The 22,126-nt window shown below is 44.5% G+C and overlaps 1 protein-coding gene across 1 annotated transcript in view; it reads right to left on the bottom strand.

The window, feature by feature from the left end:
* The window catches only part of igl (igloo), a 48,880-nt gene that overhangs the window by 12,861 nt on the left and 13,893 nt on the right, over positions 1 to 22,126 (bottom strand). Inside the window, exon 2 of the mRNA XM_045738273.2 lies at positions 6,439 to 6,554. Coding sequence (XP_045594229.2) covers positions 6,439 to 6,554 — 116 coding nt within the window. The remainder of the gene's footprint in view (positions 1 to 6,438; positions 6,555 to 22,126) is intronic.

The following is a 22,126-nucleotide window of genomic DNA, read 5'->3' as shown; positions in this document are numbered from 1 at the left end:
GAGAGAGAAGAGAGAATAAAGTGGATAATTCAGATTAATGGAGGGGGGGGAGGAGAGAGGGGGTGTGTGCGCACGTGCGTGCACGCAAGCACTATAATAATAGCTACGACATTATTAAGATTTGTAAGGCTGGGCCTCAGCTCTTGGGCCTGTTTATTGTGGTGAAGTTACTCTTGTTTCATTTTATATTCTGACATCTGTGACTCGTCTGTGTTTCCGGTTTATAATTATGTTCCTTTCGGTCTTATTGGACCATGGTTTTCATATCTACGTGCCAATCCCCCGTTGGTATCTGGTACGTCGTTGTCATGCCTGCTTCATTCCTTCTTTCCTCCAGAGTAGTGAGGTCTATTTTTCCCTCGCAGGATAGTCTGTTGGTGTGGCGGTGTCTCAAGACACAAGAGGACATCTTTTATCATCTTCATTTCTTTTCCTTTCCTTTCTCTTTGCTTACTGTTCCTCTTAACTCAGCCCTCGCTCTTCTTCCCTCATTCCACGTCATTCTACTTGGGCTACAACAACAGATACAACAAAAAAAGCTTCGACCAAAAAAGCTTCGACCAAAAAAGCTTCGACCAAAAAAGCTTCGACCAAAAAAGCTTCAACAAAAACAGCGTAATAAAAATACAAAATAAAAAAGAAATACAACTTAAAAAATAAAAATAAAAAAATAACAGCAATGTGAAACGGCTACAAGAACTACAACAAATTTTTTTGATGGACATTTACTCTTCGACTTTATGGTGTATACCAGGATTCGAACTGATTACCAGAAGCTGCGTACACCACGAATCTTGTAGAGGCGAGTTTACAGCGCCTGTAAACTCATTAATATGTATACCCTTTTTTCCCCTCAACTACTTGGACAGGTCGGTACAGTTGATCTTATTGCAGGTTGGCGTTCGATCCCCAATGGCCAAAGCTGTTGGACATAGTTCCTTCCCTTTCGTTATATTCCATCTCAAGGCCTCGTACCCCTAATCATTGCTCGTCCGGGGGCTTTGATCTATATGCACAACGACGGTTTTCGCATCTAGCTGGTCGGCGTTCGATCCCCGATAGTCGAAACGATTGGGTCCACCTCCTTCCCCCCGTCCTCATATCCCTTCTTTTGCTATACACTCCCGATAGCTTATCGTACATCAACACCTGCCTAGCAATACAGATGTAAATATTTGATCTAATTTCATACTTTGTAATATATATATTTATTAATCTCTGTGGTCAGACGAGAGACGTTGTGGGGATTAATATTAAGAAACCGCAAACAAGAATTGATAGATGTTGACCAGACCACACACTAGAAAGTAAAGGGACGACAGCGTTTCGGTCCGTCCTGGACCATTATCAAGTCGATTGTGAAAATGGTCCAGGTTAAACACCTGGACCATTACAAGGTTAAACACAATCGACTTGAGAATGGTCCAGGACGGACCGAAGCGTCGTCGTTCCTTCACTTTCTAGTGTGTGGTCTGGTCAACATATTTCAGCCACGTTATTGTGACTCCTCGTCTCCACAAGAATTGATGGAGAAACCGCATGAACAACGAGTGATAACGAGAACGCAGCGCGTCATTGAAGCCAAAATGAACGCAGCGAGACTCCACGAGCAACACAAAACGAGGAATAAACCAAAAGATTAAACGCACTACAATAAACCAGGAGATGGAGAGGAAACAAGAGAGGTGGGAACACTCTAGAGCACCTGCCTGACATCATCAATATTAACGGTGGCTGTTATGGCAATCTACGGCATCAATCTACGGCATCAATCTGGGTTGGGGGCAACATCATTGATGGGATCTGGTTCGTGTGTTTTTTTCCTGATGGTGTTTTCTGCTATTGCTGCACCTGTTTGAGGTACCCTTGTGTACCATCTGTTGAGGTACCCAACCAGTTTTTCTTGGAGCCCCCACCGGGTACCTGTACCTGTTTGAGGTACCCTTGTGTACCATCTGTTGAGGTACCCTTGTGTACCATCTGTTGAGGTACCCTTGTGTACTATCTGTTGAGGTACCCTTGTGTACCATCTGTTGATGTACCCTTGTGTACCATCTGTTGAGGTACCCTTGTGTACCATCTGTTGGGGTACCCAACCAGTTTTTCCTGGAGCCCCCACCAGCAGGGGCTCCACCTGCAGTCTTCCTATACCATCTGGAGGAGCTTCTTACCTCCCCAAGACACCACCTGGGGTGATATACCACACACACACCAGCTGAGACCCCGGCCCTCTCTCTCCGCATTTACCAATATACCTTTTTTCCCCAGAGAGGAGTTATTATCAGATGCTGTGTGTGTGTGTGAGAGAGAGAGAGAGAGAGAGAGAGAGAGAGAGAGAGAGAGAGAGAGAGAGAGAGAGAGAGAGAGAGAGAGAGAGAGAGAGAGCGACTTTGTTTACATGTGTACACGAATTCGGCTGCAAGATTTACCTCTAAAAATACTTTGGTTAAAAATTTATTTTTACAGTAATTAGATTCTTAATTGGGGAATTTTTGTTAATTTTATTATTTGTTTTTGTTTTGTGTCAGTTCAGTGAGGGTTGTGTGGGAGAGTGTTCAAGTTATTCCATATATTTTCTTTGCAATTTCTTCCCGGCGTTACGTCTGAGACGCTACCGTCCTCGGGAATATTGGAAACAGTTACACAAATTACGGAAAACTGCAGACTGCAGGAAGTGTGGTGTGGGGGGCGCTGGTTTCTCGCAGAGGCAGACACAAATGAGCAGATTTTTATTTCGCCTGATTCTTCTATTCACCCAGCGGTAATTAAGTGAATAGTAACTAGGTATAACCTGAGAGTTAGCTGATGAGGGCTATGTCCTGGCGTGGGAGAGAGAGAGAGAGATACTGGGAACTATCTTAAAATACTCGTATATTCACGTTTTCTATGTATCAGTAGGTGTAAGGTTAGGTAGGTGGCTTGGGTTAGTACGTTTCTGGTTAGCTTAGCACTTTGTATTTTGTACGTTGTGGTAAATCAAGAGAATGGGCAGCTTTGCTCATTGGTCTACAAGCACACTGAGCAAAGTAGCTAAAGATTTCCGGTGTCTTTGCAATAGATTTCCGACTTCTTTAAGTATATGAGTTCCTGCCATGTGTGTCAGGGAACAACAGTGGCAATTTTAATGATATACACAGCGAGGTATATCCTATATCTCGGTGTATATATATACTGAGAGTATACTTTACTCTATATATTCAGGACTATACTTGCTTATTGTCTGTGTTGACTTGAATTGCCGTGCATAAGCTAATAGATTCTAAGAGGTCTATTGACCAAACAATGAGGGGGGGGGGAACTTGGCACACGGTTCGACTACACAACCGTAGCACCCATGGTTCGAACCCTCCGAATCCAGAATTACGAAAGCCAAAGCTCATAATTCCTCTTTTCAGCGCGACTCCGACGTGAACAGTTTTGCCGAAGCTATAGAAGATTCGCCCTTACTGCACTAAGGCGTTAATTAAGCGGTGGATCGTTGAAGAACTTGCCAAAACGACTTTTTTTTTATTAAAGAAAATAGCTTCGTGACTTTTTAAGGGGAAACTTTGCTACTTTTGACTTCCAAGTCGACGTGCATCATTGATATAAAATCCTTACGGGGCGCTCGTCAGAGGTCACGGGGCGCTCGTCGGAGGTCACAGGGCGCTCGTCAGAGGTCACAGTACCTCCGTCAAGGGCCACGGGACGCTTGTCAAACGTCAGGAAGTCTGGAGCGAAGAAAAGCCTGACAGTGGTATGCCTGGACTGGATGAAAGCCTGACAAAGATATCCAGCATCTGGGTAACCCTGTTTTGGGATGAATCTTACAAGACTAAAGACTGACACCGCGGATATGTCCGACTGAAGGCTAGGTCTGACACGGGCAAGTCTGACGTGGCAAAAAATGCTGGAATACAAAGCCCAAGAATCTGACATTTGGGAAAATTTATTCAGGATAAATCTGACATAGAGGAATAAATTGTCTGTATGCCGGAATAAATTTTTGTAAATGTACTTTAATACATCATCAACACGACGTATTACAGCATCTCATTGTTTCATTAATTTATTCTCATCTCATTTTCGTAACTTAATCCATGTCACTATACCATCCCAGTCTCCTGAGATCACCTTGACACACTCTAACATTGGACCACAAATTCATCATTTTATACCCGCACGAATATGCTCACGATATAAAAAATCTCGTACCTCTCTCTAGCTCCTCAAAAATCTCGTAACCTGCTTCTCTCATGGTGCTTAAAAGACTCGTCTCAGTTAATCATTGGAACAACATCATCACAACTAGATAGAGGCCTGGAAGAGTGGAGAAATTAGTGCAACAGTTGCAAATGTTTTCGCGGCTTATGCACGCGTGCACGCAATCACAGGAGGACTGGAATGTGTTTATGCACGCGTGCACGCAATCATTGGAGGTCTGGAATGTGTTTATGCACGCGTGCACGCAATCATTGGAGGTCTGGAATGTGTTTATGCACGCGTGCGTGTAATTACAGGAGATGGACTGGAATATATTTGTGTATGCTTGCGCAATCATGTGGTACTCGAAGAGATCTGTCATTGGTTTGTGCGTATACTTGTACGCAGTCACCCCATTGTGACCTGGAATGGATTCGTGCGTATTCATGCATGTATACGCAGTCACCGAAGAGGCCCTGAGAATGTGTTTAATTGCAAATCGCAAAATATCCAAATATCCATCCAGATGGTCGCAACAATACGCTATCAACCAAGTAGATCGTTCTGCAATATTGCAAAACAAAATTCCTTTGGGGAAACGTAGCTTTGAATATCCTGGGGAATTTCGAAAGAATACTTGTATCAAGAATTTCAATATATGAAGTTTGCTTGGCTCCACCCCCCCCCCCTCTCCATCTCCCCACGGCTGCATAAGGATGATATATTTTTTGTAAAAATAAACATGCAAAATTATTTCCAAATTATTGTTGATTTTCATACGATTTTTTTTTTACGCTCGAGTGTAAACTGGATAAGTTTACCTTTAGGAAAGACCTGAGTTTTTAATACAGGTTTGGAGGAAGGGTTGTGGATTTGGGTCAAATTACAATGAAACGTAAGGCGGTAAAACTTGATGGTCTCAAGTTGGTTAGATACGTATATAAACGAATTTGGGTTATCTTGAGGGAAATGAATATGGTTATCTTGAGATGATTTCGGGGCTTTTAGTGTCCCCGCGGCCCGGTCCTCGACCAGGCCTCCACCCCCAGGAAGCAGCCCGTGACAGCTAACACCCAGGTACCTATTTACTGCTAGGTAACAGGGGCATAGGGTGAAAGAAACTCTGCCCATTGTTTCTCGCCGGCGCCGGGGATCGAACCCGGGAGCACAGGATCACAGTCCAGCGTGCTGTCCGCTCGGCCGACCAGCTCCCATATTATGGATATAAATATGAATTTTGTTGTATGGGCCAGTAGGAGCTGCCTCGTATGGGCCAGTAGGAGCTGCCTCGTATGGGCCAGTAGGAGCTGCCTCGTATGGGCCAGTAGGAGCTGCCTCGTATGGGCCAGTAGGAGCTGCCTCGTATGGGCCAGTAAGCCATCTGTAGTTCCCTTTATTCTTACATTCTTAAGTACTTGGAATAAAGAGGTTGGAAAGAGATGGTTAAACTTTATTGGTAATATTGGTCTTGCTTAATATTATTACTTAAAAGAAAACTTCTTTGATTTTTTAAAGAAATATGCGCATGTTTATATGTGGTGTATGTGCTTGGGTAGATAAAAATATACTTTTTATGCATTGATCATGTCCAGTCTATGCATGTCAATAGGAATATTTTCACACAGAGGTTAACTCTGCGTATTGGTGGATGTACATAGACATTTATTAAAGTCCTGAGCTACTTTTAGGATTAAAGTAAACTTTCTGGATTGGTCATTAAACTATTGTGGCGGCCTGAATGACCCTTCGGAGGTTGTTAGGCTTTGAGCCCCCACACCAAACTCAATGTCTCTTTACACACTTACGACTGAGTGCAAAATATGATCTTTTAAAATACTCTAAACTATATTGAAGGATAACAATGTGATACAGGCTATCACATTGTTATCCATTTATCACATTATAACAAATGATTTGAAGTATGCATGATACTTCAAATCATGTGGAGGTGGGGTCCCTCGATTGTTTCAAGCACGGGTTGAACGTGTATATGAGTGGGATTGAGTGGTTATAGATAGGAACTGCCTCGTATGGGCCAATAGGCCTTCTGCAGTTGCCTTTGTTCTTATGTTCTTATGATAGAGATGTATTTTGGCTCCAGTTACTGAAAGGATTTTGCAGTCATTTGTAGCGATTTGTACTAGGTTGTAACGCCTTGCAGAGTGACATGCAACCACTCCTGCAGAGAGTGTACCTGCATCCACTCCTGCAGAGAGTGTACCTGTAGCCACTCAAATGGGTACTAAAGTGACTAACCGTGTTGAGGGTAACCAGCTTTTGGTTCAGCTCTGCCTCCTCCTTCTTCATCTTGTCCTTGCGAGCCTTGGCCCCTCGGAAGCCCGCCTGGATCTTGAGGGCAGCATCCGCCAGCTCTGGAAGAGGTCATTTTAGCATCAGTGTGGGGTTATCCCAGGGATATTCAGGTACAAGAACGGGGCGGATGAAGGCTACGCACTAATCAGGTCTGGTGTTGCAAGTTCACATGAATCATTGAGAATAATTTGCATGTTGGTTGATACGGATTATTTGAGATGTTTGCAAAAATCTTGGAAGCAATTAGCTTGTTATTTCTAAGAATGGGAGGGATAGGGGGGGGGGGTATTGCCACAAACGCTAAAAGTGTTTCTGGCTCTTGAGTTGCATAGGAGCAGAAACGACCCCTATACGATTGGTAGTGTGTGTGTTGATTCTGCTACCTGCTTTCAACACAAACCTATGTGCTGGTGGCGGTGTAACTTGCTCCAATACAAACTTAGGTATCAGTGCTGCTGTTGCTTGCTCCCAACACATCATATGTGCTGGTGGTGGTGCTGCTTGCTCGAAACACACATTCTACAGGACTTACAGACAGTCACACAGGACTCGTCCGTGTTTTAGTACCAAAAGGTGTAGTTGTGAGCCCGAGAAGAAGCCAGGTGGGAATGTGTGCTAATTTTAACTTATTTTAGTTTTTACGTAAGACGGGCGATAAATGATTTATTTATTTATGATTATTATTTGTGATTGAGAGATTCATGCCGGACATGCTGATAGGAGTGGATCATTGTTGAGAATGTTGGACGGGAGATAAGACGGGAGATAAGACAGGAGATTCAGAATAAGGAAAGTTAAGAGAGTTACGAAAAGAGGAAGGAAAGCCTCAGTACTTATATACCATGCATACATACTCACACATACATACATACATACATACATACATACATACATACATACATACATACATACATACATATATATGTTCAGAGGCGTACACACAGAAAACTAACAACGCACGAAGAATTAAACAAGTGATTGAATGAAGTAGTGAATGAATGAACGATTTCAAATCGCCATGCGGAAGATATCCAACAGTTAACAACGAGTGTCGTGTTTAACCGCTTGCGGCCACCAAACTAACCAATTACAGAGGACGTAGTGTCTCAGCTCCCGTGGTAAGCTCCCATTGGTCGAATTCAAATCTCTTCTTTGTGATTGGTTACTTCAACTTCAAAAACATATTGAATACCCGTTTGGTCTTTACTTTTAATATTAGCGATAAATTCTATTCTAATGTTTTGCTCCCTGATTTTCACCCGAATGACTACAATTTATTTGCGTAAATGTATGCAAATACATTGAGTATGAGTGTATTTCATACAAGGATAATACAACCGGCTGGGCAGTTGGATATTGCAGGGTTTACGATCTAATGAGGAATAGGATGCGATGTTGAGATGGGAATGGGAACTACGGTGGATTAGAGAATGGGTTGAGTGATATGAAATGGTATGGATGGAGAAGGGGAAATAGGGAATTGGTCATGGGATAGGGAACTGCTTTAAGTGGGCCGAATTTTGGCGAGAGAAACTTAGGCTCGAGGTAAGTTCCTCATGCATGTCTTTGCCCAACTACTTAGGGTGGTCGGTAGAGTGACGATCACGCTTCATGCAGGTTGGCGTTCAATCCCCGACCGTCCACAAGTGGTTGGGCACTATTCCTTCCCCCCGTTCCATCCCAAATCCTTATCCTGACCCTTCCAAGTGCTTTATTGGCTTGGCGCTTTCTCTTGATATTTCCCTCCCCCTTTGGTCTCGCCTCTTGTTGGTCGGCGTTCGATCCCCGACCGTCCACAAGTGGTTGACCACCATTCCTTTCCCCCCATCCCATCCCAAATCCTTATCCTGACCCCTTCCCAGTGCTATATAGTCGTAATGGCTTAGCACTTTTTCCTGATAATTAACTTGAGGTCGTGGATAATTACTAATCACATGTAGTTTAATAATATAAATTTTATTTGCAAATTTGAGTGTTTGTTGTTGTTGTTGTTGTAGATTCGCTACCTGGAACAAAAAGTTCCAAGTAGCACGGGCTATGGTGAGCCCGTAGCTGATTCTTGTCTATAATATTATGAAAAAGATATATTCTAGTTGTTTATTTTCTAGGGACGTTGTGTGAGCCGAGAGTTGGGTGCTTAGTTCTTCGAGCTCTGAGTAATAACTCATTCGTGAGTTTTGCTGAGTTATTGAACATATCGGGAACGTTATTGCATATCTCAGGTAAGTTATGGCACATTTCAGTTTGGTTATTGTATATCTGGGTTAAGTTATTGCATATCTGGGTTAAGTTATTGCATATCTGGGTTAAGTTATTGCATATCTGGGTTAAGTTATTGCATATCTGGGTTAAGTTATTGCATATCTGGGTTAAGTTATTGCATATCTGGGTTAAGTTATTGCATATCTGGGTTAAGTTATTGCATATCTGGGTTAAGTTGCTGCATATCTGGGTTAAGTTATTGCATATCTGGGTTAAGTTATTGCATATCTGGGTTAAGTTATTGCATATCTGGGTTAAGTTATTGCATATCTGGGTTAAGTTATTGCATATCTGGGTTAAGTTATTGCATATCTGGGTTAAGTTATTGCATATCTGGGTTAAGTTGCTGCACAATTCGGGTAAGTTGTTGCGCATTTCAACACAACAATGTTTCAACTTGTCAAGTGGATTAAGTTAAAATCAATTTTGACCTCACAAAATCTATTACATCAGTTTTGCTAATCTGGAAAAACCTCAAAGTTTTATATTTATTATAAAAAAAAGTCCTAAAGTTAAACTTGAAGTTGCTTGAACAGCCGCCAATAACGGAATTTCTAAACTTTACATCAAAAGCTGCATAACAAGGCATCATAACTTGCCATATTAAAAATCCTGAGCAACACGGAAGCCAATCATGTGGTTAATGAGATCCATAACTTAGCTACCGAAATCAATATGATTAAAAAAACGACTTGAATTATCCTCTGAACTTGATACAATGCTCAATGATTGGTGTCTGGAGTAGGCGGCCAGATACAAGGTCTCATTTGGGAGATGAAATTCTTCAAGAATCAGAGAGAAAGACCTGATTCTTTCTCTGAAGAATTCCTTGAAATTCTTCAAAAATTAGAGAGAAAGACCTGATTCTTTCTCTGAAGAATTCCTTGAAATTCTTCAAGAATCAGAGAGAGAGGGGGTTGATATAACGCCAGGTAGACTAACATAAGACCGGCCTTTAGAAACTTGTGTAAGGAATCATTCAAAATCTTGTTTACCACGTATGTCAGACCAATCCTGGAGTATGCAGCTCAAGCATGGAGTCCATATCTCGTGAAGCATAGAACTAAATTGGAAAAGGTTCAGAGGTTTGCCACCAGACTAGTTCCCGAACTGAGTGACACGAGCTATGAGAAGAGAATACGGGAATTAAACCTCACGTCGCTGGAAGACAGAAAAGTTAGAGTGGACATGATCACCACGTACAAGATTCTCAAAGGAATTGATAAGGTAGATAAAAACAATTTATTTAACACAAGGGGCACTCGCACTAGGGGACACAGGTGGAAATTGAGTGCCCAAATGAGCCATAAAGGCATTACAAATCATTTTTTTAGTGTCAGAGTAGTTAACAAATGGAATGCATTAGGCAGTGCTGTGATGGAGGCTGACTCCCTACACAGTTTCAAGTGTAGATATGATAGAGTCCAGTAGGCTCAGGAATCTGTACACCAGTTGATTGACGATTGAGAGACGGGACCAAAGAGCCGAAGCTCAACCCCCGCAAGCACAATTAGATGAGTACAACTTAGTGAGTACATATACATACTCACATTTACACGTGTGTGCTCACCTAGGTGTGCTTGCGGGGGTTGAGCTCTGGCTCTTTGGTCCCGCCTCTCAACTGTCAATCAACTGGTGTACAGATTCCTGAGCCTACTGGGCTCTGTCATATCTACATTTGAAACTGTGTATGGAGTCAGCCTCCACCACATCACTGCCTAATGCATTCCATCTATTAACTACTCCGACACTTATAAAAAAAGTTCTAACGTCCCTGTGGCTCATTTGGGTACTCAGTTTCCACCTGTGTCCCTTTGTTCGCGTACCACTCGTGTTAAACAGCTTATCCTTATCTACACTGTCAATTCCTCTGAAAATTTTGTAGGTAGTGATCATGTTTTCTCTTACTCTTCTGTCTTCCAGTGTCGTGGAGGTGCAGTTCACTCAGCCTTTCCTTGTAACTCATATTTCTTAGTTCTGGGACTAGCCTAGTGGCATACCTCTGAACTTTTTCCAGCTTCGTCTTTTGCTTGACAAGGTACGGGCTCCTTGCTGGGGGCCGCATACTCCAGGATTGGTCTTACATATGTGGTGTACAAGGTTCTGAATGTTTCTTTACACAGGTTCCTGAAGGCAGTTCTGATGTTAGCCAGCCTCACATATGCCGCCGATGTTATTATTTTTATGTGGGCTTCAGGAGACAGAGTTGGCGTGATATCAACTCCTAGATCCTTCTCTCTGTCCGTTTCATGAAGTTGTTCTTCTTCTATTCTGTATCTTGTGTCTGGCCTCCTGTTTCCACCGCCTAGTTTCATTACTGTGTGTGCGTGCGTGTGTGTGTGTGTGTGTGTGTGTGTGTGTGTGTGTGTGTGTGTGTGTGCGTGCGTGCGTGTGTGTGTGTGTGTGTGTGTGTGTGTGTGTGTGTGCGTGCGTGCGTGTGTGTGTGTGTGTGTGTGTGTGTGTGTGTGTGTGTGTGTGTGTGTGTGCGTGCGTGCGTGCGTGTGTGTGTGTGAACAAAATATCATGCAAATGAATTTACACGAAACTTTGCTAATGAGTTAATAAAATAAGAACTATTAAAGTATACGTATAATTTTACGCGAAGTAAAACACGTTGCCAGCGCTCCTACTGTGGGTTGTTTAAGCCCAACTTTTGTACTCGTAATTTTGGCAGAGTTCCCGAAGAACGAGTGCCTCCACTCGCCTCACCTTGAGTGCGTGTTGCAGAGTGAGTGCTTCACCTACTCAAGGCAGCATAGGACGCTGACCCCACCCATTGGGGTCTATGGACCCCTAATGGATGGGGTCCTATGAGACTCATGCTATGTAGTGTTCTCTAATAAAATAACAACCCTTTATGTAGGGCTTGTGACGTCTGAAGGATAGTATTTGAATCAACAATGGCTGCTGTATATTTTGCTAGTTCTATGTTGTAGGGGTCCTACAACATAGTAGGTTGTAGGGGTCCACAGGTGAGAACGTGGGTGTAGGGGTCCACGTGAGAACGGGGTTGCTGGGGTCCACAGGTGAGAACGTGGTTGTTGGGGTCCACAGGTGAGAACGTGGGTGTACGGGTCCACAGGTGAGAACGTGGTTGTTGGGGTCCACAGGTGAGAACGTGGGTGTTGGGGTCCACAGGTGAGAACGTGGTTGTTGGGGTCCACAGGTGAGAACGTGGTTGTTGGGGTCCACAGGTGAGAACGTGGGTGTAGGGGTCCACGTGAGAACGTGGTTGTTGGGGTCCACAGGTGAGAACGTGGGTGTAGGGGTCCACGTGAGAACGTGGTTGTTGGGGTCCACAGGTGAGAACGTGGTTGTTGGGGTCCACAGGTGAGACCGTGGTTGTTAGGGTCCACAGGTGAGAACGTGGTTGTTGGGGTCCACAGGTGAGACCGTGGTTGTTAGGGTCCACAGGTGAGAACGTGGTTGTTGGGGTCCACAGGTGAGACCGTGGTTGCTGGGGTCCACAGGTGAGACCGTGGTTGCTGGGGGTCCACAGGTGAGACCGTGGTTGCTGGGGTCCACAGGTGAGACCGTGGTTGTTGGGGTCCACAGGTGAGACCGTGGTTGTTGGGGTCCACAGGTGAGACCGTGGTTGTTGGGGTCCACAGGTGAGACCGTGGTTGTTGGAGTCCACAGGTGAGACCGTGGTTGTTGGGGTCCACAGGTGAGACCGTGGTTGTTGGAGTCTACAGGTGAGACCGTGGTTGTTGGGGTCCACAGGTGAGACCGTGGTTGTTGGGGTCCACAGGTGAGACCGTGGTTGTTGGGGTCCACAGGTGAGACCGTGGTTGTTGGGGTCCACAGGTGAGACCGTGGTTGTTGGAGTCCACAGGTGAGACCGTGGTTGTTGGGGTCCACAGGTGAGACCGTGGTTGTTAGGGTCCACAGGTGAGAACGTGGTTGTTGGGGTCCACAGGTGAGACCGTGGTTGCTGGGGTCCACAGGTGAGACCGTGGTTGCTGGGGTCCACAGGTGAGACCGTGGTTGTTGGGGTCCACAGGTGAGACCGTGGTTGTTGGGGTCCACAGGTGAGACCGTGGTTGTTGGGGTCCACAGGTGAGACCGTGGTTGTTGGGGTCCACAGGTGAGACCGTGGTTGTTGGAGTCCACAGGTGAGACCGTGGTTGTTGGGGTCCACAGGTGAGACCGTGGTTGTTGGGGTCCACAGGTGAGACCGTGGTTGTTGGGGTCCACAGGTGAGACCGTGGTTGTTGGGGTCCACAGGTGAGACCGTGGTTGTTGGGGTCCACAGGTGAGACCGTGGTTGTTGGGGTCCACAGGTGAGACCGTGGTTGTTGGGGTCCACAGGTGAGACCGTGGTTGTTGGGGTCCACAGGTGAGACCGTGGTTGTTGGGGTCCACAGGTGAGACCGTGGTTGTTGGGGTCCACAGGTGAGACCGTGGTTGTTGGGGTCCACAGGTGAGACCGTGGTTGCTGGGGTCCACAGGTGAGACCGTGGTTGTTGGGGTCCACAGGTGAGACCGTGGTTGTTGGGGTCCACAGGTGAGACCGTGGTTGCTGGGGTCCACAGGTGAGACCGTGGTTGTTGGGGTCCACAGGTGAGACCGTGGTTGTTGGGGTCCACAGGTGAGACCGTGGTTGTTGGGGTCCACAGGTGAGACCGTGGTTGCTGGGGTCCACAGGTGAGAATACGAATGAGACAATAGAGACAAAAATTTCCCCAAAGAAAAAATGTATTTTGACGTCTCTCTATCGCACCATATGCGATAGAGAGACGTCGATAGATAGATAGATAGATTAGATCTAATAGATATAGATCGATAGATTATACAACTAATCTATCGATTAGTTGTCTAAAATGGGATTCCATTTGTCACATTTTCTTTAAGCTTGATCCTTTTCAACGTTGCTTAACAGATGAAGCGAACCTTGTTTCACGTTTTGCATATTTAGGTCAGCTGTAAATGACAGCTGCCAGAGACCGACCTGCAGCAACAGTCATTAGACAGGACCAGCTAGGAGGCAACAGTCATTAGACAGGACCAGCTAGGAAGCAAAGAGTCACTAGACAGGACCAGCTAGGAAGCAACAGTCATTAGACAGGACCAGCTAGGAAGCAACAGTCATTAGACAGGACCAGCTAGGAGGCAACAGTCATTAGACAGGACCAGCTAGGAGGCAGCAGTCATTAGACAGGACCAGCTAGGAAGCAGCAGTCATTAGACAGGACCAGCTAGGAAGCAGCAGTCATTAGACAGGACCAGCTAGGAGGCAACAGTCATTAGACAGGACCAGCTAGGAGGCAGCAGTCATTAGACAGGACCAGCTAGGAAGCAACAGTCATTAGACAGGACCAGCTAGGAAGCAAAGAGTCACTAGACAGGACCAGCTAGGAGCCAACAGTCATTAGACAGGACCAGCTAGGAGGCAGCAGTCATTAGACAGGATCAGCTAGGAGGCAAAGAGTCTTTAGACAGGACCAGCTAGGAAGCAACAGTCTTTAGACAGGACCAGCTAGGAAGCAACAGTCATTAGACAGGACCAGCTAGGAAGCAACAGTCTTTAGACAGGACCAGCTAGGAAGCAAAGAGTCACTAGACAGGACCAGCTAGGAGCCAACAGTCATTAGACAGGACCAGCTAGGAAGCAGATAGTCACTAGACAGGACCGGCTAGGAGGCAGATAGTCACTAGACAGGACCGGCTAGGAGGCAGATAGTCACTAGACAGGACCGGCTAGGAGGCAGATAGTCACTAGACAGGACCGGGACTAGGTCGGGACAGTCAGTCAACAAACAGGACGGGGCAATGAACACATCTATCTTTAACGATTGTGTGTATTGATTGTGGAGACGCGTGACACCAGGATGCAAAATCCAATTTTCACCTAATGAGCTGTTGCACTCAGGTGTTGAACTCAGGTGTTGAACTCAGGTGTTGAACTCAGGTGTTGAACTCAGGTGTTGAACTCAGGTGTTGAACTCAGGTGTTGAACTCAGGTGTTGAACTCAGGTGTTGAACTCAGGTGTTGAACTCAGGCGTTGAACTCAGGCGTTGAACTCAGGCGTTGAACTCAGGCGTTGAACTCAGGCGTTGAACTCAGGCGTTGAACTCAGGCGTTGAACTCAGGCGTTGAACTCAGGCGTTGAACTCAGGCGTTGAACTCAGGCGTTGAACTCAGGCGTTGAACTCAGGTGTTGAACTCAGGCGTTGAACTCAGGCGTTGAACTCAGGCGTTGAACTCAGGCGTTGAACTCAGGCGTTGCACTCAGGCGTTGAACTCAGGCGTTGCACTCAGGCGTTGCACTTAGCTGTTGCACTCAGCTGTTGCACTCAGCTGTTGCACTCAGCTGTTGCACTCAGCTGTTGCACTCAACTAAACACGTGTTATTTTATACTAAAATGAGAAACTTGTTCTCACACACTTAAGGTCATGAAATGTTGACGCCGTTGGCTACGAACGTCAAAATTACGATGGTTTTACTGAAGTTAAGAGCACCGCAAAATTAACGTTTGTGAGGTCGTTGTGAATACTGCCGAGTTCAAAGCGTAAGTTGTGTGATGGTTTCACCAAATCGTAAAACAACGTCAAAATTACGACGATGTGTTTTTTTGCGACTACGTCGGTTTTGTGACGAATTGTTAGTACGTTAATAATGCGACGTTATCAGTTGGGTTGAATAGTGGTTGAACTGGTTAAGTTAACAGTTAATTTAACCTGTTTCCTAGGGCTGTGCCTTGGCGTTTCGGGTCGTGATCACAGGTTCGAATCCTACTTAAAGAGGAGGGAAGGGGGGGGGGGGAGGGGAAGGGAGGGAATTGTCAGGGCAAAGCACCAAGCCATTACGACTATATAGCACTGGGAAGGGATCAAGATAAGGATTTAGGATGGGACGGGGAGGAAGGAATGGTGCCTAACCACTTGGACGATCGGGGATTGAACGCCGACCTGCATGAAGCGAGACCGTCGCTCTACCGTCCAGCACATGTAGTGATGCTGGTGACTGGTGATCTGACATCACAGCTGTAGTGGTGACTGTCTATGTAACCTGTAACTAAACTTCCACTTCACGAAATTTCGTGAATTTCAATAAATATTTTCTTCTAGCCAGTTTTTAATTAGAATCCGGGTGTTTGTGTGCTCTTTTTGCCACGGTAACATGGAGGTGATTAGCGTGGCTTCAAATGATTAGCTAATTCGTATTTGGAATGGTTTCCCCTCCAGAAACATTTAGCCTGTTCTCTGTAATTAGATTAAACGTAAATATGTATTTATTTACTTTATTGTATTATATATCTGTGATTTATCATGTATTTCTTGTATCTTATTATAGTTTTTTTTTTTTTTACATATTTACTTATGATTTCCACTGTTAACGTTGATATATATAAGCGCTTCAACAAATCGAATGACCATTTAGGAAGGAACATATCACGCCTTGAGTGTTCAATAGCACAAGAACATATGAACATTGTTCAATCCTCAAATCGTCATCTCGACTAATTGTTTTTTTTTTTTTACTTCGTGGTAACCATCGTTACAAATGCAACCTACTATGGAATGTCACGGCTTACGAATATCTGCTTTTTCTGTGTTTCAGACTCCATGGGTTAGGTGGGTTAGTTGGGTTCGTACGGTTCTGGTTAGGAGGCTGAGGCCAGATTCACGAAGCAGTTACGCAAGTACTTACGAATGTGTACATCTTTCCTTAATCTTTGATGCCTTTGGTTACATTTATTAAACAGTTTACAAGCATGAAAACTTGCCAATCAACTGTTGTTATTGTTATAAACAGCCTCCTGGTGCTTCGGAGCTCATTAACTGTTTAATAATTGTAAACAAAGCCGCCAAAAATTGAGAAAAGATGGACAGGTTCGTAAGTGTTTGCGTAACTTCTTCGTGAATCTAACCCCTGGATTTTTGACGCAGTGACAAATCAAGAAAACTGCATGGTTCAAATCCACAAGGGCCGTGACGAGGATTCGAACCTGCGTCCGAGAGCATCCCAGACGCTGCCTTAATCGACTGAGCTACGACATGATGCTCTCGGAGGCAGGTTCGAATCCTCGTCACAGCCCTTGTGGATTTGTTCATTGGATGCATCACGCAATTATGATTTCTGTGTGTAGTGGAACTGCCTGGTTCATCACCGTATGCAAATCGGCTCATTCCCGTCAGCAAACTGGTCCATTCTCATCAGCAAATCAGTTGACTGTCTAATTTTTGCTACTTGATGAAAACGCTGACAAAAGCCAGAGATGAAATGCTTGGTTGATCGCTTTCAAAAAAAAAAAATCATACAAGACTTTTTTTCCCGATATCAGCGTCTTGGAAAACCTTTTTTTTCGGAATATCGCGAGAAAAGTCTCAAGAAATCATTGGTAGGCAGACGGGCGAGGTGTGTAGCTTGAGCGAGGGTGAAGCATTATTTGCTTGGCTATAAACTCTGACCTTTCAGGAGGCGCTGTTTCTGTCGTGCGAGGAGCAGTGTTTGCCCCGCTGAACCCAGCAAACACACATCATAGATACACAGGGGGTGATGGCAGCACACCTCTGTACCGTTGTAGGACCTGTGTACCGTTGTAGGATCAGTGTACTATATTGCGGGATTAGATTCATGCTGTTTTAGCATCATCATGATGAGACTGAGCATATCCCAGGGTGCGCAGTGTGTAGCACTCTATGCTGTCAACGTGACTAATGTTGCAGCAAGCATTAACGATCAGTTCGACGTGAATTAGTATGCCTTAATGGCTCGTAACTCGACACTAAAACCATCAGGGGATGACAAAAAATGATGCAAAATAAGCAAGTATGACGCAGAAGTTGCCTTCCATTGAAAGTTATTGAAGCAAGATGCAAGTGAGAGAGAGAGAGAGAGAGAGAGAGAGAGAGAGAGAGAGAGAGAGAGAGAGAGAAGAGAGAAGTGAGAGAGAGAGAGAGAGAGAAGAGAGAGAGAGAGAAGAGAGGGAAGAGAGAGAGAGAGAAGAGAGGAAAGAGAGAGAGGGAAGAGAGAGAGAAAGAAGAGAGGGAAGAGAGAGAGAGAGAGAAGAGAGGGAAGAGAGAGAGAAAGAGACATACATATGTAATGATTGTAAATGACATAAGAGGGTAAGGGAGTGTGTGGGGGGGGGGGAGGGGGAGAGGTTGTGGTAAACAGACCATTGATGGTCCGTGACCTGCATAACGAGATATACTAACGAGGGGAACTTAGGGCAGGGAAGTGCCTATACCGAAGGAGGTCGTTTAGGACCTCAGAGGGGCGTGGCTATCCTTAAGGGCGTGGCTATCCTTAAGGGCGTGGCTATCCTTAGGGGCGTGGCTATCCTTAAGGGCGTGGCTATCGTGAAGAGGATAACTATGGCGTGTCGAAAGGGTTGGGAGGCTGTAGAAAGGGTATAGATGATAGAGACGGGGGAGAGAAAGGGCATGACTGAGCACTGGCACAAGAACTGTTAATACAATACTTTCTAATACAGGGTGTGTATGTGAGCTACAATACTTTCTAATACAGGGTGTGTATGTGAGCTACAATACTTTCTAATACAGGGTGTGTATGTGAGCTACAATACTTTCTAATACAGGGTGTGTATGTGAGCTACAATACTTTCTAATACAAGGTGTGTATGTGAGCTACAATACTTTCTAATACAGGGTGTGTATGTGAGCTACAATACTTTCTAATACAGGGTGTGTATGTGAGCTACAATACTTTCTAATACAAGGTGTGTATGTGAGCTACAATACTTTCTAATACAGGGTGTGTATGTGAGCTACAATACTTTCTAATACAAGCCCTACGTAAAACTTAATGGTGTTTATCACAGTCCTACCTGTATTTACATTTTGAAGAATAATTAATCTTTGAAGAACAAATATGAACAGTTTGGAGAACAAGAGCAAAAAGAGAGAATCGATAGGAGCTGTGATGAGGATTTGAACCTATGCAACTTTATGTTACGTGGATTTTCTTATTGAGATATCACGATAATGGGATTTCTATGTGTAAGAGCAAAAAAAAAAAATGGAGTAAGTCGGATCACCATTTATCCAATATTCGTGTCGACATTGTTTACATTTGATAACCGGTTAATGAGTTTCGAAACATCACAATCCAAGATTATGATTGTGATAAACAACCTTGTGGCCTTTTGGACCTTATAAAAGCAGTTTAATCAATGTAAACTAAGCCACTCCGAGGAAAGATGCACAGGTTTCGTAAGAGGGGGGTTGCTGTATATGGTAGTGGATTCCTGGCTCTGGCGCCTATAATGGGTTCTATTTGTCAGAAAGGAACAAATGGGAACAGAATGGAACTGTCTGTCGTCCCTGGTCGACGACCGGGCCGCGGGGTCGCTGAGCCCCGAAATCACCTCAAGGTAACCGTAAGGAAACCCTAGACAGCTCTGGGGGAGGGCGAGAGACTGCTTGTAGCCCGTGTTAATCAGTGGATCACCTGTCAAGTCAGTAGTTTAGAGAGAGAGAGAGAGAGAGAGAGAGAGAGAGAGAGAGAGAGAGAGAGAGAGAGTGAGAGAAAGAGAGAATAACTCTTTTTGAGAGAGAAATTGCAATTGAGAACCACGATTGGTTCTCCTGAGTTTAGGGTCGGTGCTATATCTTCAATTCAAAGAATTTCTCCACGAATGAAGATTGATGGATCTTCCCTCTATAAATGCCTTTTGGGCTGTGCGAGTGAGAGATGGGGGCTCTTAGGGCCTTAGAATTACGAGAAACACTTGCTTTAATGGTGGTCAATGGGAGAATTATTTCCTGAAATTCAGTCTAACTACCTTGGTCTCGTTTGTTCATTTGCATGACTGTTAACTGTCTAAAACTGTGTTTTTAGACAGTTGTCTAAATCTAGTTTTTAGAATGACACAATCACCTGTTTAAGTGGTTGTTTAAATCATCTGTTTAAATGGTTGTTTAAATCATCTGTTTAAATGGTTGTTTAAATCATCTGTTTAAATGGTTGTTTAAATCATCTGTTTAAATGGTTGTTTAAATCATCTGTTTAAATGGTTGTTTAAATCATCTGTTTAAATATACTCAATATTGTGATCTGAATGTGTTCCACATATGCATTAGTTGGAGTACCCGGCGGTGCTCGGGTCTCTCATCCTCTCCCCTCTCTCCCCTGCTACAGCCTTAATTGGAGAAGAGGAATTAGAAAAGGATGTTAATGGAGTGAGAAGGCAGGCCTTGTCTACCTCCTAGGTCGTCGCCTCTCCCATAACTATTTCGCTGTCCGTTCCATTTAACCCAGATTCCGGAAAGGGAAACCTCTATGAATGGACAAAATAGCTGAATGTGCAGTCATCTCTTGAAGCGGTCCCACTCATGTATTGTCCTAGTTGTGCTTGCGGGGCTTCGGCTCTTTGGTCCCGCCTCTCGACTGTCAATCTACTGGTGTACAGATTCCTGAAGTTTTTGGGCTCTTTTTGCTTTCATTTGAAACTGTGTAGAGTGTGTGCCGTCACCTTATCATGGGTGGATCCACATGGGTGGAAAACAGTGTGGGGTGTTCCACCCCATGTGGTGTCCCACCCCATGTGGTGTCCCACCCAATGTGGTGTCTTAGCTATGTGGTGTCCCACCCTATGTGGTGTCTTAGCTATGTGGTGTCCCACCCTATGTGGTGTCTTAGCTATGTGGTGTCCCACCCTATGTGGTGTCTTAGCTATGTGGTGTCCCAGCCTGATGCAGCCATAAGTTCTCGTCACATGGAAAATGCATTTGGTGTTTTACTTGGCAAAGTTGGATAGTTTTCTCCTCTCTTGGGGAGCGTCTTGTAGGCTGGATGGATATGCTAAGATATGCCAATCTCTTATATGCAGCTTTATGCACATGGGCATGAAAGATGCTGAAATTTTATGGAAAATAGAATGTTCTCATAAAAAAAGGCACTTTAAAAAAAGCAATGGAGATTGACAAAAAAAAGTTTTGTATAGCAAAGACAACATAGAGGTGTTGGGGGGAGTGTGAGCCAACTATAGGTTCCCTCGGTGTGCCTTATATCTTCTCCACTAAGGCTAAGGGTCTTTACTAAATTACCCCAGTGGTGGTATCCCGATATTTATGTATATGCTACAAGTCCCGTTGGTGTCTTCTAATATACTTTTTTTGTAAATAATTGGGATCTTAAATTTGTATGCAACATACAGTTAATACATCATGTATACCGCTTACCTCTCCATGTATAGCGATCCTCTTAAGGGGGGGGGGAGATTCAAGGACTATCCTATCGACATTTAATCGATAGACAAGATTGATAAACAGAAAGCCTTATCCTCTGAGAAGGAATTGTGGATGATAAAGAAGGGGCAGGTCCATTCATCAGGCGGAGGGGAGTCCATCACTCTTGACACATGCAGGAGGAAAAACTGTGTCTTGATAAATTTCACCGCTCGACATTATCCTGCAACATGGCTGCCTTTCTACAAGGAATTTAAACACTTCGTTGTTTTTCGTTCATTGTGTTGCTTATGCAATGTATAAATAGATTCACCCTTCAGACATGTTCATTTTATGCATTTAAAATGATTCGTTATGATTTATGTTTCATGTGTGTTATAATTTATTTACACACACACACACACACACACACACACACACACACACACACACACACACACACACACACACACACACACACACACACACACACACACACGTGTGCGTGCGCGCGCGTTATCACGAAACCACCTGATTCAAATCGCCTTAAAAAACCAACATGAAACGTCAAGGAAAAAGCATAAAAATGCATCCTTGTATTAACGGCTTCAAGAAGCACACACTGCTGCATGCCGGAGTTCGATCCCCGATGGTACATGTATTTAGACATCGTTTTTGGCCACGTTCTCGTATCATTTCAAGTGCCTCGTTTGCATTCATTAAACTATTTATGAGCTCTGAAGTGCGGAAGAGTTTCTATATCAATAAAATCCTTGGAGGCCTGGTCAAGGACCGGGCCGAGGGCACGCTAAGCCCCGAAAACACTTCAAAATAGGAGAGTTGCGAAATTTCCAAACTCTTAAACTCTTCAGTAAATACAGGTCGGGTCGCCATGATCGTGGGAAGATGTACAGGTTTCGTAGAGTAAATACGTAAATCCTTGATTTACCTGATTTATTTATTTACCTGTAAATCCTGATTGGAAATCCAGACTGATCCTGGACACTCTTTACGGAGAAATGCGTTCACAGAACGCAGGAGTAATCCCCTACGACCACCTCAGAACGGAGGAGTAATCCCTCCCCTCCCACGTCCACCACAGAACGCCTGAGTAATACGACCACGACAACGCAGAAGTAATCCCCCCGTCCATTACAGAACGCAGGAATAATCCCGCCACGACCACCCCCACAGAACGCAGAAGTAATCCCCCCGTCCATTACAAAACGC

This window comes from Procambarus clarkii, chromosome 20 (assembly GCF_040958095.1).
Source record: "Procambarus clarkii isolate CNS0578487 chromosome 20, FALCON_Pclarkii_2.0, whole genome shotgun sequence".
In the NCBI taxonomy this organism is placed as follows: domain Eukaryota; kingdom Metazoa; phylum Arthropoda; class Malacostraca; order Decapoda; family Cambaridae; genus Procambarus; species Procambarus clarkii.
The sequence above is the reverse complement of the archived record's forward strand: the minus strand, read 5'-3'. Positions and strand labels throughout refer to the sequence as shown.